This window comes from Podarcis melisellensis, assembly GCF_964234715.1.
Source record: "Podarcis melisellensis genome assembly, chromosome: 9".
Lineage (NCBI taxonomy): Eukaryota > Metazoa > Chordata > Lepidosauria > Squamata > Lacertidae > Podarcis > Podarcis melisellensis.
In genome coordinates, this window is record NC_138541.1 from 41293408 (window position 1) to 41312322 (window position 18915).

Sequence of the window (18915 nt, forward strand, 5' to 3'; positions counted from 1 at the left end):
AAAACAAAAAAAGGTGCTACTGGAAGGATTTTTTATTTATTTATTTTTAGAATGTGCAATTATCTGATTGTTTGATTGTTTTGATTGTTGTTAGCCGCCCTGAGCCCGGCTTCGGCTGGGGAGGGCGGGATACAAATAAAATTTATTATTATTATTATTATCAAATTAGTAGGCTTCCGGGAGGCCCGCCTCATCCCAGTCAATACATGTTGGCGGTACGTATTTAAAGAATTTTGGCCTCCCACTTCTTGGTAATCCCAGTTAGGGGTTTCTCGGGGGGTAGGCGATATTTATGGCCACCTCACCCAGGTTTTGAGCCCGCAAATGCGCTCTTGCCTCAGTGTGGACTCTCCTAGTTTCTTCTGTAGTTAGTAGTGAGTCCAGGAGATATTGTAAATCATAAGTGGGATTATAAGTTTTAAAAATCCCTTCAAACAATTTTATAATTTTCGCTGGGTTCTCCTCAAAAGAGGGGTTCTGATTGCGCCAATTACATACATCTGCACTTGAGAAAGGCACATGTTGGACCGTATATGTTCGTGGCGCTGGCGCCCCGTTCACCCCTGGGGGTCCCGGTGGGTCATAAACCCGGCGCAGGGGGGCTATTTTCTCTGCTCTCTCCTTTTGTTTCTTGGCTGCCTTATGCAGGGCAGCTGTATCCCAAGCCTGTTCCCAATGTCTCTGTTTCTTCTTCCATTGCTCCCTTTTACACTCTGCGGCACTCACTAAGTGCCCACTAACGTCTATTTCTTCCTTAAAGTCATTTACAAAATCTCTAACTCTTTTCCTTTGTTCTTCAGTCCACCTCTTTCCACCCTTTGTCAACTTTCCAATAGTCTGTCTAAACTCCTCATCCTCTCCCTTTTCCTCATCTGATTCATCATCTTTGGCCTCCCCTGGCACTGCCGTTGGTGGGGCATATGGGGGAGGAGGTCTCAATACACCTTCTTCTTCCAGGTCCTGTAAGACCTGGGGTTTTGGCTTCGTTCTGACCGCACACAGGCGGGCGCCCTGGTCTATTCTACTGCGGCAGGATTCCAGCCACGAGGGATTTTTTCCCACATTAGTTTTCCAGGTGGAAATATAAGGAATCTGGTCCGGGTGAACATTAACTATATTTTGCCACAGGGGGTCTATTAACTGCAGGTCGAGAGTGCCCTCTGATGGCCAGCCAGTACTTCACATAAAGTTCTAAGTCTCTCTTTCTGCAACTTAAAACCCCAATAGTCATGTTTTGTAGCTGTTCTCCAGTTATCCAGTAAACACTGCAAAGGGGTACATTTACTGCCTCCAGATCCCATGTCTAACAAAATACTCTGCTCCTATACGGGACTTCTCTTCAAACACACCGGTTTTGCTACAGACTGTGGCTTGGCGAGCTCGCGCTGCCAAGAAACTCACAATCCTACACACGCTTGGCCAAGGGGACGCTAAGCCCCGGCCTCACATATACATTCATCCTTTCACACCACACACAACACAGGCTCCCCTCTGTCCTCCCCTCCTACCCTCCTGGCGGCACTTTTACTGCCACGGCCAGGTGAGGTTGATCAAGCCTCTAGCCCCTTTCCCTTAGAGCTCACCTTTCTCCCGTTGTGGGTCCCTTTCCTCGGCCATCGTTTTTCTCCCTCGACCGGGTGTCTCCACTTTGGGACGGTGTGGCTAGCTCCCCCTACAAACTGGCAGGGTGCGCGCTTGGAGCTGCGAGCACCAGCCCAAGCTGTTCACCGCGGTCGAGCCTGGCCTCCGGTCCAATGGGTTTGGGCAAATCCCGGACGAGCCCCCAAATCTGAAGCCTTAATTACTTGGGATCCATTTGCCCGCTTACCCAGGACGCAGAGGTGACAAAGAAGCACCAGGGATTCAGTTCCTTCGGAGAAAAAGTTTATTGTGATCTGCGCAGAGACCACCAGCGGAATTATTTCCAAAGGCTGGGGGCCCCTAAAACACGTAAGCAAGCAGTTTTTATACCCTAGCAGCACCTCCCAACCACCCCACCACCAGTAACGTATCATATCATATTCCCCCCTTTGCCTTATGGCCTCATTGGGTGTTGCCAGAGCATTTTGGCAGTGCACTCCTTTCGCTTATCAGTCAAACCTGCATATCTTATTTGCTCCAGATGCATTTCTCCTCCTGCTCTCCGGGCGTTGACTTCCAACTGTCAATGCACCCCCCCTGCCCACTCCCTTCAGCAGCTTGGTTCGGCTCCACGCTGGCAGTTTGCGAGGGAGGTGTAGGTGGAGCCTTGCCATCTGTAAGTGTCTCTTCTGGAGCCACTAGCGCTGTTGGGGGCACCACGGTAGTGTCCAAGTCCCCAACCCTGCGCCTAAGCTGGTCTATGTGCCGGTGCCACAAGCGTCCGTCTGTAGGTAGTTTTCACTCAGGTCCACTTCAGTTATTTTAGGCGGGAAACCCTGGGTTGTTGTTGCTACAATGACAGCCGGCTGCCTATAAAAGCAGGCTGGCTGAGCTGTTTACTGTTCAGTTTCTATTCCAGCTTACAAAATAAAGAGCTGCTTTGGAGAAATCACTGTGTCGTCTGCCATGTCTACCCACTATTCAACACGTTGGGTCTCTGGACCGTAATAAAGATTGATTGATTGATTGATTGATAATCATGATGATGATGGCAATGACATTCCTGTTCTGTGCAACTAAAGCCGCATGTCACTTCAAAATCCCGCCCCTCCTGCCTCAAAAACTAAAAGATGACTGAGAACTGAGGTCCAGTGGCGTAGGCACTGGTGTTAAATTAAAACGCAGAAATATCGTCCTCTTGGAGAGTGCATATACAGTGAAAGTGTTTGCAAGGGACAGGAGGACACAGCTCTGGAAACTGGCCCAGGGTGAGAACTTCAGTACATAACACAACGAATCATTAAAAATCAATACACAATTCATACAGCCTACCTCCAGGTTAATCAAGCATTCTGTTTGGAATATAGGGTTCATTTGTTCTTGCAATTATTATTATTAAAGTGCACTTGTGAGCTTTTGCAGAGTGCCTTATAGTGACAGACCACATATTTAGGTATTCAACTGTGTGATGGCTTCACAGGCAAGTTTTAAAGGCTGAAAAGAAGAGGAGGGATGATACCATTGTGTGAAAATGAGTAACAGAAAATCAAAATACCTTAAAACGAAATGATTAAAACCAACTATTCAACATGCCAGAGTTCCTGGGGAAATATAAAAGTTTTTGGTTCCGTTTCAGATAAGCTCCCTGTGAAGGGCATTCTATGTGCAGGAATCTGTGACTGAAAAAAAGTCCCCTCTGGTGGTCACAACCCTCCTAACAACAGACCCTAATGTTTGTGCAGCCCCATATAGAAGAAGGCTGATGTTAAGGTCAAAAGCCATTTAGGACTTTAAAGGCAAGCACCAACACCAGAAGGCCCGGAGAAGTATATTTTGTCCTTCTCCTGTCATATGCCATCCATCAGGATGACTATATTGCTGCTGTCTGAAATCAGTCTGAAGCCACTGAAAGAGATCCAGATTATCAGTCTCATTTAATGGTCTAGTGTTGGACTGTGGACTGCAATTACCTGCTCTAGCTCCTTGCCCAAGAAGGGGATATTTGCAACTAGCAAATGGTTGTTACAAATCCAAATAGGATTTTCTAAGGGACAGTACTTTCAAGGCATCTCATTGAACTAAGTGACCATCGAGGCTTGGGCTGCCAGCTTGAGCCCATATAGGCACAGCTATATACTTTTTCCTATAAACAAACTGCACAGAAAACAGTGACTTCTAAACAGGATAAGGCTGCATGTGAAAATGTTTAGAGCAAAGCCAAACTTCAGAAGATGCAGAAATGTATTTAAAGAAATAAATCGGCCATTATAGTGGTGATTGCCTAGAAAAAACCAGAGCTGGTCTCACCTGGGATATAATCTTCTACTGTATATATTTTGTCTGATTGTTTGCTATGGTGGGGGTGGAGTTTGGACACCTCCTAAGATAGCATAATCATATTTTGCATGATGGTTCTTGAGATCAAGGAGCAGGTTTTTGTCTGTACAGTATTTGGATACAATTGGACAGTACTTTGAATCAAGATGGCAGACTGAACCATGCCAAACTGCACTGATTTAAACCACTGATGTTGAAATCCACTGGTTTTCTTTCGCAGGAGGCTGAAAATCCAGTTACTTTTAACATTTGCAGTACTTCTTTACGCGTAGTACTTGTGAGTGTGTTGATTTCGTGGAACCGGAAATATTGCATTGTGCCATATATGAAACCACAGTGTGAAAAGGAGGCCATCCTCTCTTTCCCATCATCTTCTCGCATCCCCTTCGCTTACATACAAAGACAGCCCTTTCAAGGCCCTCTGAGACCGCTCAGGGAAAGAAGAGAAAACCCGCGTCCCTTTAAGCGTGCCTCTTGCGGCGCGCCCGGGGAAGGCTCGGAATCCCCGAGTATCCAATGACAAAACGCCGGGCGGGGATTGCGCGTTCGGGAAGCTCCCAGGCTTGGATTGCGGGCCTGCGGAACTCGAGCCGGCCGCAGGGGGGAGCTGTGCGTGCCGCCGGGCAAACCCGCTTGGCTCGCTCCCAGTCATATGACTGGCCGCCTCCATTAATGCCTGTTTGGGAAGCGAGGGAGGCGCCGGCTCAGGGGGCGGCGGGGCGAGGCGGAGCGCTGGAAGCGCAACTCGGGCTGGCCAGATCGTGGCTGGCATGGATGCTACTGCAGCAGCAGCAGCAGTAGCGAGCGACTCGTGACCGCGGCCAGCGGAGCGACCTGGCGCAGGTGTCTCCTGGCTCCCCACGCATGCTTCCCTAAGCTTAGGGCGGCAGCATGGCCCCCACGCTGCTCCAGAAGCTGTTTAACAAAAGGGGCGGCGGCGGCGGCAGCAGCAGCAGCAGCAACTCAGCTTCTCCTTGTCAGGCGGCCAAGGAAGGCTCTGCGTTCAGGTGAGTGAGCAAAGTGCATGCATTGTGCCCGGATCATCGAGGTGCCTCTGTGCGAGTTATTTTTCCTCTTATGCATCCAGCTTTTCTCTCTCTTCCTCTCCCTCTCTGCCCCGCTCTCTTCTTCTTTCTTTCTCTTTTTGCTTTATGCAGCAGCCACCGGGATTACCCTGCGCTCACGGCGGGCGCATTGGTCGGCTCGTTCTGCAGATCGAAAGGCGAGGGGAGAAATTGCTTCTTTTGCAGGTCCTACAGGTCGCTTTGGGACTCAGAGCGAATGCAGCGCTCCGCGAGGAATGGAGTTGATCCTAATGTTTAAATGGCTCTGAAATGGTTAAGACGTGCTGCACATGTTCAGCAGCTGTTTCGTAACAGCCTCCCCTCATGGGTAAAGTGCTCGACGCAGCTGATGGGCCAGGCCTTTATACTAGGATGTGCTCTCCCATTTGAACTGCCTTAGGCACCTCTCTCTGCTTTGAGGTACCTTAGGCTGCAGTCCTGAGTTCACTTACCCTGCATGTAAACCTCTTTGAGCTCCATAGGACTTGATTCCTCATAGGCATGGTTAGGAATATGCTGTTGGTTTTTTGCTGCACTGAGCTTCAGGTTGGGGAAAGACTTTATTCAAGTTGATGTGATGTAGAGAGGGGTTGTAGGACTTGAAGTTTACCCTGATTCAAATCTTCACTCAACCAAGAGGTCAGAAAAAGACACATGCAGCTCTGAATGTCTTGAAAGATGCATGCAACACAAATATAATACTCTTGTGATATATGTACTATGTGTTACAACACACTGCAGTACATTCCCCTTTTGACTTAAGCCCCACTGTGTTCACTGGGGTTGGCTCCTTGTAAGTGTGCACAGGAATTCGGTCCTCAGTAAGTAGTGTATGATGAATGGGAAACTTATGATCCTGGAGATCTTATTGAACTACAGTTCCTAATAGCTCTGACCATTGGGCATGCTGACGGTATATAATGAGAATTGAGAGTCCATTCGCACCCAGAGGGCCATAGGTTCCCAAATGTTTTAGGAGTTGGGAATGTAGCCTTACGTGAACTTGCTAGTATGGCTTCAAAAACACTGCACCCTGTATCTTCTGATACAATGCATACATGTTTTTGATAGGAGTCTTAAACAACATCTTTCATTCTAAGGACACCTCTTACGTTTGTTTCTTAACCCAATATAATATTTTTAAATCCTTCAGTTTTAAAAGCTGCACAAGCTATTGGGCTGTATAACATAGGCTACACCAGTGTTTCCCAAACTTGGGTCTCCAGCTCTTTTGGGACTACAACTCCCATCATCCCTAGCTAGCAAGACCAGTGGTCAGGGATGATGGGAACTGTAGTCCAAACACAGCTGAAGGCCCAAGTTTGGGAAACACTGGGCTACACAATCAACACAATGTTAGTCTTCTGCTATTTGCTCTCCCCAGTACGTATATGTTTAAAATGAAGTCCTAAGGAAAAACTTAGGCCCACTCTAGCCTAAAAGCTTACACACTGTGTTTTAAAACAATTTTATAATGTTAAGCATTTGTGAGTCCTCTCTACAGTTTTCTTAGATGTTGCCATTTAAAGATACCTTGTTGTGGCCAGAGAGTAAGCATTAAGGCGATTTAGCATAAAACATTACAGACGTGTGCTACTCATCTGTTGAGCAATGAAACGATGCCAGCCCCATGATGAGCTGACAGTTCTAATATTTATTTTTCTTGTATTGATATTCTGCCTTTCTTCTATCACAGAGTCCATGTGATTCTCCTGTAGGTCATTTGTGAAAATAGGAGGGAGAGAGAAAATTGCATTCAGTATTAGGTTCTGAATTTGTTTTCAAATGATGTTTAGACTACTTGGTTTTTAATTTACTACTGTATGCCCTTAGTGTATGTGTGTTAAATTTACACACATGCATATTGATGCATTCAAACAACCTCTCTTGCCCAGTATGACTATTTGTCAACTCCTGTGATAGGATAGCAACTGGTGTCTTGCCTTATGTTAGTACTGCCAGAATGCTCCTACGTATGCTGAGAATTACAGCTTCATGGAGATAGCTGCAGCTTTCATAGATCTCCGCCTTGTGGAAATGGGGCATGGTGTGGAATGAGCACTGCACTGTAGTGGTAGAACGTAAGCAGGGATGTAGAAGGGAGAGACCTGTGGCCCTCCAGGTGTTGCCGGGTTACAGGTCTCACCATCTCTGTGTATGAAGCAAGCCATGTACAAAGTGAAGCTTATAATAGCAGTTGGAGAGTAGAACAGGAAACATTACTATATTCATGGAGGAATGCATCAGTGACCATCTCTGGTTAGGCTGCTCAGCGCTTATTTTCAGGGTAGCTCTGTATATTTAGGAGTGGACAGAAAGGATTGAGGTGACTCCATGATCACCAGAATCACTTCACACTTTTGTACAGTGAAAGGATATTTCTAAACCAAGTCCTCATTTCTGCTTCTAGAGATCTGAACAAGCTCAGTTATTCTATCTGCTTTGAACATACAAGCAAAATAAAACAATTTGCTTGAGCATTACAGGCGGTACCTTACCAAGTCATAATTAGAGTAGACCCATTGAAAGCTAATCATTAAGCCCATTGATTTCAATGTGTACTTTACTCAGACACAACCTAGTGTTTTCGCATCATCATTTTCTTGCATCTGTGACTTTCTCCCCAGTAGACTTGCATTCATAAAAAGAGCTTCTCCATTGCAGTTTGGGGTCATATTAGTTTTTCTTTCCTGTAATTAGTCTCATTGCTAACGTGGAGAACCAAATGGAGCAGCAATCTACAACCGCAGAACCAAACTTCTGTGTGTTTGCTGTTCCCTTTTCCCTGTGTTTGCTGAATAATCAGAGGGTTCAGAAATCAGTCATTTCATAATCTGTTCACTTGTATTGTGAGAGAGGCTGGTCAAGGCCAAAGCGATTACATCACATGTGTAGACAGCACACTTTCACATGACATCCCATTCCATTCATTGTGACTGGTTAGGTCTTGTGACTGGGTAATGTCTGGATCTTTTGCCAGGTTCTATCCTTTTGAAATGCTAAATATGCTGGGAAAATAAAGACTGAAAGGGGGCGGGGAGAAGGACTGGTTTGGGGGCTTTGCTTTTCGCCTTCTCCCCGTTCAAAAACTAGTTCTGCTCATTTTAACGTTTTATTTTCCAACTAAACCACTCAAATTAACATACCCTCCCCTTCAGATTACTCTTATTCGTTAATCATGCTGAGTTAACACTGCAGTTCTTTTGCAGCCTCAGGTCAAAAGGCCAACTTTTAACATAGGTAGAGACGTCCTCCCTTCCTGGTTCCTTTTGAAGTTTCCAAGTGGGAATCCTGTTGCATATATTAAAGCCCCATAACTGTTGCTGAGTCCTTGGAAGGTTATTGGAGTTAGCTGCACACATTCTGGCTGCAATTCTTATATAGCAGTTTTCCTCCGTCTGGTACCCTCCATATATCCGGAAGGCATTAGGCTAAGGAAGATGGATATATGATGACTTCCATGCCACCTTTCCATGTTTCCTGTGAAGTTGCCAGCATCCCCTACACAACCACTTTGTGCATGCCATCTGTGCAGTTCTGAGTGCATAATTTCTAAAAGTGTTTTGGCTTAAGCTGATCTGGAAGCTCTTATCCCTCATCCCCTGTTGCTTGACGGTGGGTCACTATTACTGTTATTTCTTTTCTATGCTCTGGAACTGAACCCTATCAGAGGACAAGGTTATGCCCAGTTTTTGCTCCTTCTGCTGCAGGACCATATGTCAACCTGAATTGGACGTGCCCTATAGGGGCAGATCAGCTGCTGTGCTGAGTGTCCTTTTCCAGTGCAGTTGTGAAATCTTTTTGCTTTGCAATGAGCCATTAGTAACAATAAGAGAACTAAACACCTAGCCACATAGTACCTTTACTCCATAGTACTGTGATTGTGTCATCAAGCTGGACTAGCTGAACTAGTTCAAATGTAAAATATGCAATTTAGAAAAGTGTTGATGACCCACTTCCTAAGGGTGGGGGAATTGACATAGTTTGGCTTTTACTTTATGGCGTAAAGCTTTTTGGCTTCTGATACATTCACATGGGCTTAAAATTACTAGCAGGCTGGCAAGCAGGTGAAGGAGATCATCTCTGTGCCTACGTGCTGTTATTAAAAGCTCTCTTGGTGTGATGCCATCACAATATACTACAGGCTGGTTGTGGTGAGCTGTTCAAACTGGTGATGATGAGCATGGGCACAGGCAACATTTGCAGGATTGAAATGTATGGAATCGCATGGAGCTCTAGTATCGGATTTTAGGAGCATTTGAGAGTATCTCAGTGCCCTGAGTAAATCTGATGTTGTCAGGGGCTCAGGAGCAGAGGCACAGGGGAGAGAGGAAATGGAGAGCGAAGGGGAAGAATCTGAGGGAAGCGTAGGGGAGTATGACAGTGAACCGAGAGATTCCATGAGCTTCTCCAGCGAATCTGAAGATTCCCAGAGGGGGGCGCCTATGGCCACGCTACATTCGGAGAGTCAGGACTGACCACGCTACATTCGGAGAGTGAGGGAACGGAGGGGAAGTCAGACCCAGCTAGCCTCCCTGAAGGGGGAAGCAGTGACAGGAGCAGTGTAACGGTCAGGAGGAAGGTTGCCGGCTGGGCGCGCGCGCCAAGTTCAAATGTACAGGCGCGCGGGACAGCAGGAAACCAGGATGGGGAACCAGGTCCTAAAGCCCGCCGGAGGCAGGGGGAAGAATCAGGGGACTCAGCGTCAGAAGAGTCCAGAAAGGGCAAAACCCCAGCGGACAGGCGGACCCAGAGGAGGAAGGAGCAAAGGAAGAGGTGGAGTAAGGCTAGAGTCTTAAACTGGTGTCTGGGGGGAGGAGATTCAGACGGAGCTTCAGCGGTCTAGAGTTTGAGACGTAGGGCTGCGCGCCGCGGCTTTGAAATCGAAACTGAACTTCAATAAAGACCTTTGTAAATAGCAACGAACTGGCGATGGTCCTTTGTGAGCTGCGACCTCGGGCAGCTCTGACAGATGTACATCTGTGTCTTCTAGAATCTGGCCCCTCTTCCTTCAGCTGAATTGCCAGGCATGCAAAACTTGGTTGCATGTCAATAGAGAAATCCTTAATATTACTCAAGATATCTCTTTTGGAGCTTGAGGTTGTCTTTGCTGTTGTCTTGAGCAGCCTGCAGGTGGAGAGTGAGTTAGTGAGACTTCCCCTTTTTTAAAGTGATCCCATGAGTGCCTGCTTATGGAAATGTTTTGTGGGAATGTATTCCCCCCCCCCCCGCTCGCCGCCTAGATTTTATACCCTGGTCCAGCACGGCTGATAAATTTGACTACAGGCATTTCCACCTTAGCAGCATCCTTATTTGGAAATGTGTGATATAAGCAGCACAGTTGCGGTATAACTTATTTCCTGCTGAAAACCAAAATGAAAACATATTAAAACCAGTGTGCAATAATTTGCTAAAACTGCTGCATCTAAATAATACCTTGGGATATGTGTTAGCAAGTTTTGAACACAGTAGGCTTCTGCTTTGAATACACTTAAGCTTTGAATACTCCAGTTCTGTCCTTTCTAGGATTTGCAGCTGAACACATGCTTTATTGCTGCTGTGCAGGATCCTTAGCTGGTAACAATATGTTAGCTTTGGCGAATGAGCTCATTCAGTTGGCAGTAGATTGCAAGCCATTCCTTTGGTCATGCTGCAATGCTTAGAGTCTGCCAGCATGAAATTTAAAAATTAGCAATACTCCATTGCTGGTAAAAGGGAAGAAAGCGTAAATGAATTTTGTTGCTTACTTGTTACTTACTTTAATTGTACCATAGAGGCTCTGGAACAACACTAAATGTAAGGCTGTGTGGATTTCTACTGTGTTCCTGTTATAAAGTGTAAATTCTACATGTTGTGATTTTCCGTGTCAGTAATTTGGTATGAAGAAGCACCTTGAGTCAGGTGTGCACTTGCCAAATTTTTAAGAAAGGTAGGTGAGAAAGTGGTGGTCAAAACAACTGCTGGAAAATATAGGGAGAGACACATGGCTGGGCGCAATTTGGTATTGTATCAAGTATCTTCTGTATCTTCTTTCTTCTTTGTCGATCACTCGTAGCCAAGTAAGATTGGCTTTCATAAACACGGTTTTAGCAATGAGTTCTTAAGTGACTGTGGAGGCCAATTCTGGATCCACACATCCTTCCTCAGTGGGGACATTGGTTTCTGGGCGGGAGTTGATCCACAGTGTGGATTTGCCAAGCGTGCCTTCCTCTTAGCACGTTTCTCCCTTGTGTCCTGAGTTCGCTCAATGGTATCTTCTGTATATAGCAAAGTGAGCTACTATATAAAGAGGAAAACAAAGGTTTGGTACCTAGGTAGGTGGTCACTGGTCCACTGTGTCTTTTGCTTGAGTATTGGCCCTAACCTGAAAGACTAAGGGAAGGGAAGTGGTGGTTGCATGAAGGCTAGGTTGCAAGAGAGTTCAGTATGTGAATCTATATAATATGTTGATTGCTTATGAAGTACAGTGGTACCTCGGGTTACATACGCTTCAGGTTACAGACTCCGCTAACACAGAAATAGTGCTTCAGGTTAAGAACTTTGCTTCAGGATGAGAACAGAAATCATGCTCCGGTGGCACGGCGGCAGCGGGAGGCCCCTTAGCTAAAGTGGTGCTTCAGGTTAAGAATAGTTTCAGGTTAAGAACAGACCTCCGGAATGAATTAAGTACTTAACCCAAGGTACCACTGTATTTGAGGTTAGGTAAGGGCTTTTCATTTTATTTTTTTAAAATGAGGTGCATGAGTGAATTCATAAGTGTCATTAAGCTTCTCTAAGACTGAAAGGGTTTGGATGGTTGTTGTTTTTGTCACAGAACTTTATTCAGAGGAGAGAGCTGCTTCTGGTTACCATGGAAACATATTTTTGGCAGAAAGCAGGAGGCCTTCAGGCAGGACTTCTCCCTGGATTTATTTCAAATAATTTCTAAACCACTTCAAGATAGGATCTCAGAGCGCCTTATGACAAGAAACACAACATAACAGCAGGAGTGTCTCAGTGAGAACAGTATGGTAAAACACTTCATTAAAACATCATCAGCTTAATTCAGGGGCAGTGAAAACTGGCAGCAGTTGCCACGAGATGCCTGGGCAAAGAGACATGCGGTTTGACTTCACCCCCTGAAGCACACTCCATTGTCTCTTGAGACAGACAGATGCCAACAACAATATAAAATACAGTGCTAATGTTCCTATTTTCTTGATATAAAACTGTAATTGAGTTATTGTAGTTACAAGTTAACTGCCACAAAATATTGCAGTGGGGAGTTCTTCTTCAGCTTGGTACTGCAGTCACTTCATTCTATTCCTGCTCCACAGTTCCCCAGATTCCTTTTATTTCTTTTCATTCTGCACCAGACCAGAACCTTCTATATTCAGTAAGCATGCCTTAATTTGGCTGCCTCAGTTCCCCCTGCATCATACCAGGGTTTTTTTTGCACATGAGGTGCTCCTACTTCTACTACATCAAACCTTTTATAGGCAACTCTCGCTTCCATCCATAACCATCCCTGGTGACATTTACAAATCCAGACAATAAAGAGGTTACCTCTCACAGAGCAAGAATTTCCAGGACCCTTGGCAAACTACAGTTCCCAGGAATATATTTTTTGGGCAGGGGGCGCCATATGCTTTAAATGTATGGTGTGGAACTGACCTTGGAATGACATTTTACATGTCATACCAGAACGTTGTGCAAGAAAAGTGAAACTAAACTCAAACTCAAAACACGTTCTTTTGCAAGAGGTCACACAGGCGGAAGCTATAGAACCTACCTATTATAACATTACACAAACGCGTCTGCAGACTCTTGCATAAGTGTTTGCAGAACAATGCTAGAAGCAATTTCCCTACTGTTCATGGGGGGGGGGTTGCATTCAACCTTTGATAGATATGTCTTGTCTCTGGAATCTATTGCCACTTTAGCTACAAGAGACAGCTTAAGGCTGTGTCATGGTGGACACCTAGGATGAAGTTACAGATAGGTAGCCGTGTTGGTCTGCCATAGTCAAAACAAAAAAATTCCTTCCAGTAGCACCTTAAAGACCAACTAAGTTAGTTCTTGGTATGAGAACTTGGTATGAGTTTCAGTGTATCTGAAGAAGTGTGCATGCACACGAAAGCTCATACCAAGAACTAACTTAGTTGGTCTTTAAGGTGCTACTGGAAGGAATTTTTTTGTTTTGACCTAGGATGAAACCATTGTAGCCTTTTAATGCTCCATTTCTGGTTTAAATATTAAATCAGATAATGTTGCAATGTGATTGCTAAATGTCCACTCATATTGTGAATTCTCATTAAGTCTAAATTGAAATATCTTTCATTGTAGCAAAATTATTCCGTCTCATGTGCAACCTATAAAAACGAGCTCTTCCATCCTTCTCAATAAACCTTAAAAAAAAAAATCTTCTCCTTTGAAATGAATATAGTACCGGTAAGTTGACTCCAGCAATTTTACCAGCTCCCATATACCTTGACAAATGAGTATAGAAAACAGTGAAGCCATTTCCGGACTGCGGTTTATCATCTATCTCATCGGAGGCAGGATTTCCTAGCATTCATCACCAGTTGAATATGTAAACATCACTCCATAGTGGGGTTTTTTAAATGCTACATGCTGATAAAGTTATAACGGTAGGCATTGTGCCTTTCTTCATTCTCCTTGCACAAAGACTTATGTGCATTGTGCTAGTTGTGACAATTCTATTCCTCTTCATACGTTAGAATAACACCTATACGAGCATGTTAACTTGAGGATAGTGCCAATGGGAGACTATTATTATTATATAACTTATATAATATAACCCTTGTTCTTTTAATCTCATCTAATTATCTAGCACAGCTGCTGCTTAGTCTTCAAATGGCAAGCCATGAAGTAACATTTATTAAGCAAATCAAAGATCTGGTTCATGTCATCTTCTGTGGCTACTTCTTTCCTTTCCCCAGAGTCTCCTAAATCCATTTTCACTTGTGGTGCTTTGATGTGGTGCATTAATGTTTCTTTTTTGTTCAGTGGGTGATGGTAGCTTAAACATTTTGATGCAAACAGTAGTGTAGTGGAAAATTCTGAAGTGCCGCGATGTTGGTGACAATGCATAGCCATGTCCCCAAAGCTATGCCACTTCTAGGATTATAGAACAAAAATGAACTTCTGACCAATGCAAACATTATAGCTTCTAAAGCAGGGATAGGCAACCTAAGGCCATTGGGCCAGATACGGCCCAATCGCCTTCTCAATCTGGCCCGCGGATGGTCTGGGAATCGGCGTGTTTTTACATGAGTAGAATGTGTTCTTTTATTTAAAATGCATTTCTGGGTTATTTGTGGAGAATAGCAATTCGTATATATTATTTTTCAAAATATAGTCTGGCCATCACATGGTCTGAGGGACAGTGGACCGGCCCAAGGCTGAAAAAGGTTGCTGACTCCTGTTCTAAAGCAACCCAGCTTTTTTCGTACTGTGATCTCCACTTTAACATCTAGCCTGATGAAGAGTTCTGGTGGATTCCAAAGCTTGCACACTATTCTGTGACATTTGTTTTTATCATATTAAAGTGGTTTTGGAGTTTTACAAAATAAAAGTTTTATAAAATAAAACTTTAACCCATAGTTTTTGGTGTGCATGGCTATATATATTTATATATATATCCTTCTGCTTGGCTTACTTGGTGGATATCTCTCTAAGAAAAACTTACTTATTTGGAATGCCAAAGACTGGCAGATAGTGCCCCAACAGATGCCATCATCATCTCTGCTGTGCTAGTGTTGCATCATCCTTGCCCATCCTTGCTCTGCCACACTTTTGGTTGTAAGAGCATCATTTTGGGCTCAGTACGCAAGACTGAATGCTGGTCCTCTTTCCTATAGCAGTGCACTGAATTTAGCTGTCTCCTACCTCCCATCTGTAGGCAGGTTGAGATCCTACCTATCTACAGACAGTCTTGCCAGAATGGTGCATGCCCTGGTTATCTCCCACTTAGACTACTGCAATGCACTTTACGTGGGGCTACCTTTGAAGGTGACTCAGAAGCTAATCCAGAATGCGGCAACAAGACTGGTGACTGGGAATGGCCGCCGAGACATATAACTCCGGTCCTAAAGGATCTTCACTGGCTCCCAGTACGTTTCCAAGCACAATTCAAAGTGTTGGTGCTGACCTTTAAAGCCCTAAACTGCCTCGGCCCAGTATACTTGAAGGAGCATCTCCACCCCCATCGCTCAGCCTGGACACTGAGGTCCTCCTCCTAGGGTCTTCTGCTGGTTCCTTCACTGCGAGACGTGAAGTTACAGGGAACCAGGCAGAGGGCCTTCTTGGTAGTGGCACCCTCCCTGTGGAATGCCCTCCCTTCAGATGTCAAGAAGATAAAGAATTACACAACTTTTAGAAGACACCTGAAGGCAGTCCTGTATCGGGAGGTTTTTAACACATGATGTTTTTATTATGTTTTTAGATATGCTGTAAACCACCCAGATGGGCGGGGTATAAATAATAAAATTATTATTATTAGCTGACTACTTTTATTGAAGAGGCCTTTGAGCTGCATCACTGAAAAAGTTGTGAAGCAGTACTTTTAATCAAACTGGTGCTTTCTGGTCATTGAGCAGGTAACAGAAGCAACATTAATCTCTCTCTCTGTGTGTGTGTGTGTGTGTGTGTGTGTGTGAGAGAGAGAGAGAGAGAGAGAGAGAGAGAGAGAGAGAGAGAGAGAGAAAACGAACCCCTAACACTCCTCTACAAACAGGAACATGGAAACTGCTGAACAAACTAGGAAGCACCAGTCAGAAAATGTAGCCAAGCCCATGTATCAGGATGCCAAACCCAGGTGTGGTCAGGAAGACTCAGCTGACCTGTGCCTGCTGTACGGGAAATCTTGGGCAATGACATCAGTTAGTAATGAAGGGCAAAAAATGAAGCTGGTGCAATCGACGACTGTGGGTGCTAATTGTATCTATTACCTGGGCTCTCTGCCGTCACAGAAAGGCTTTGATTTTTAAAATGATACGTTTAAAATACATGGTAGAGGCTTGAGGGAAAGGTGTGGTGGGTTGGGAAGGTAAATGCAGGCACATTAAGGCATAAGGTAGATTTCTGTGTCTGGCAAAGAGCTTTTCAGTTGGTTATGTCCTGGCAGCCTCTCTGCTGAGCACTGTGTTCTTGGAAGTTGGGTGCATCACATGGTTCCGTCTGGAACAAGTGCCCTGTGAAATGAGGCATCATCTGAGATGAGGAAGGATGAATGCGAAATGCAATGACTCTGGGCAGAACCCCACCCCTTGTTTGGAAAACAGCAAATGCTTTGGCAAAACAGCTTTGTGCACTAGCAAAGATTAAATGGATGCGGGAAGTTTGGTGCTAGACCTTAATTGTGCTTGCCTTCCATACTGATACATCAAAGAAGACAAAGATCTTGTCATATATATATGTCTCTCAAGACCTCCAGGTGTGTGCGACTGTGTTTATGTAGGTGTGTGTGTTTAAAAACAAATCAGACTTGGAACTATTACCCCCACTTCCCTACTTCTTGTGTAAAAGAATCAATTTGTTTTCATTTACTTGCATGGCTGCCAACCTCGGGCTTCCTGCGTCCCTAGCCCCGCAAGCTCCGGGAGGGGCGGCGAGGTTGTGCACAATCTTGCCGCCGCTGCTGGACCTGGGGGGGGGGACCTGGGGGCTTTTAAAATGCTGGGGGACGGCAGCGAAGGGTTCGCTGCCGCCCGCCAGCATTTTAAGATCGCCCAGGGACAGCGGAGAAGTCTCCGCTGTCCCGGGAAGGCAGGCGGGGAGGGAAGCAAAGACTTTCGCCCGCCGCCAGCCTTCAGAAGAGGTCGGGGGACAGACTGTCCCCGGACCTGGTCTGAAGGCGGTTTCCATAGGAACGCATTGATTGATTTTCAATGCATTCCTATGGGAAACCGTGCTTCGCAAGACGAAAAACTCGCAAGACGAAAAGACTTGCGGAACAAATTAATTTCATCTTGCGAGGCACCACTGTACATGGTTTTCCCCTTGTCATTTAATCCCCACAACAACCCAGTGAGGTAGGTTAAGCTGAGATGCAGCGAGTGGCCTAAAGTCACCCAATGAGCTTCATGGCTGAGTGGGGATTTGAACCCTGGTCTCCCAGGTCCTAGTCTGACTCTAGCCACTACATCACACTGGCTGTCTAAATATGTGTGTGATAACCCAGGAAGTGGTTTTGTTTTTTCCCATTGCTACATCTTCATGCCAGGAAAATTTATGCCACTGCCATACATACACCCATTCCACAGCTGTTTAAAGGCACAGGAGTCTTGTAAGGTAGGGAAGGAAAGTTGCCAGTTGTCTGTGAGGGAGAGAAGGAAAATTTAACTGCTTCCTGGAGTTGAGCTGGCCACAATTAAATTGTTAGTCTTTAATGTGTCACAAGGTTCTTTGTTTCTGTGCTGTGACCATTGTCTGCTTGCTGGTCAAGCTTAATCATCAGTGATAGAGGGTTAATGGTCCTGTTGAGTCTTGGTTTGCAAAACTGGATCCTGTGATCCCATATTAATGTACTGGGATTCAAAGCTTCAGTATTAACTATTCCAATATACATAACAGTTCAGTACAGTTTAGAACTGGCAGGCTGCCTTGTGATCCTGAAGGCGTCCTGGTGTTGGATTTTCCCTCAGGATTTTCTCAGTTCCATTAGATCATAAGATGAACAGCATCCATTCCTCAGAAGGTTTATGGCATACAATGATCTACAAACAAAGTGTCATACAGATAAAGCTCAGGTGGTTTTTTCCTCCCCTCTTCCCGCTCCCCACAAAGCTGAGAGGAATTTGGAAAATCTAGGATATGCCCTTCTTCTGAAGGTGATTTACATGTAAACAAAGGATCATGAAGGGTTCCTTGGCATTTCTGCAAGAGCTGTAGTAACTGGAGAACTATAAAGATGGAAATGGACATAATTGGATTTTATAACCAGTTATTAACTTCTGCATAGCAAAATATTCTAGAGCCCCATCTGAGGAAACTTTGTGTAGCCATCTTGCTGAAGCTAAGTAGGTCTTGATCTGATCAGTGCCTACATAGAAAACACATGCGTTCCATGATGGAAGAAAGGCAGGAAAATCTGTCTATCTCTTGAAAATTATGGGTTGTATCCTACTATGACTGCTTTCTCTGACCCAGAGAAAACTTCTATGTCCAGAAAGAGAGGGGAGCCCCCCAGTGCACTTTTCCAAAGGGTCCCCCAAGTTTCTGAAGTACATTTTGGGAGGCATGATGTGGGGAGTTGCAGAGGGAATGGGAATTTATGGAAATTGCTCCATCACCCCCTACCTCCTTTATGGCAGTTTTTACTGGAGCAACTATCCTTTTGTGCGTAGGCAGACATAATTGGTACCCCCCCCCATGTGTCTATATCAGGCATAGGCAAGCTTGTCCCTTCAGATGTTTTAGGACTACAATTCCCATCATCCCTGACCACTGGTCCTGTTAGCTAGGGGAGATGGGAGTTGTAGTCCCAAAACATCTGGAGGGCCAAGTTTGCCTATGCCTGGTCTATACATTTACCAGGCCACTTTTTCCTGTATTGTAGGCTCTATGTGTATCTGATACAACCTATTCAGAAACTAAAAGTTGTTTCCTCCATGTTGCGTAATTCTTTTGCTGTGATAGGTGCAAAATTTCCATCCCTTTAGCTTAGTTCATTAGCAGCATTCTGTTTCCCCCTGTGTAACTCAACCCAGGACTAAAAGTTAGACTCTGTAAATCACATGTCCTCAGTATTTGTGGCTTACAAATAGGCCTTGTGAGAAACTGATAACGCTGCCTCACAGTTAAACAGGTGGGCTACAGATCAGCAATGCTGGCCCAATTGCTTTGCATTCAGTGTGAACTTTAATCAATGTGATGAGCCCTTTATAGCCTATGCATCTATTGGAATGATAGCATTTATGTTTCTGTTACT

The 18915-nt window shown here is 44.9% G+C and overlaps 1 protein-coding gene across 2 annotated transcripts in view; it reads left to right on the top strand.

Moving 5' to 3' along the window:
* The first annotated feature begins 4153 nt into the window (after nucleotides 1-4153).
* Nucleotides 4154-18915, top strand: part of FNIP2 (folliculin interacting protein 2) — a 48665-nt gene continuing 33903 nt past the window's right edge. For both annotated transcript variants that reach the window (XM_081925946.1, XM_081925947.1), the window contains exon 1: nucleotides 4154-4925. In XM_081925946.1, coding sequence (XP_081782072.1) covers nucleotides 4810-4925 — 116 coding nt within the window. In that variant the 5' untranslated portion in view covers nucleotides 4154-4809. The remainder of the gene's footprint in view (nucleotides 4926-18915) is intronic.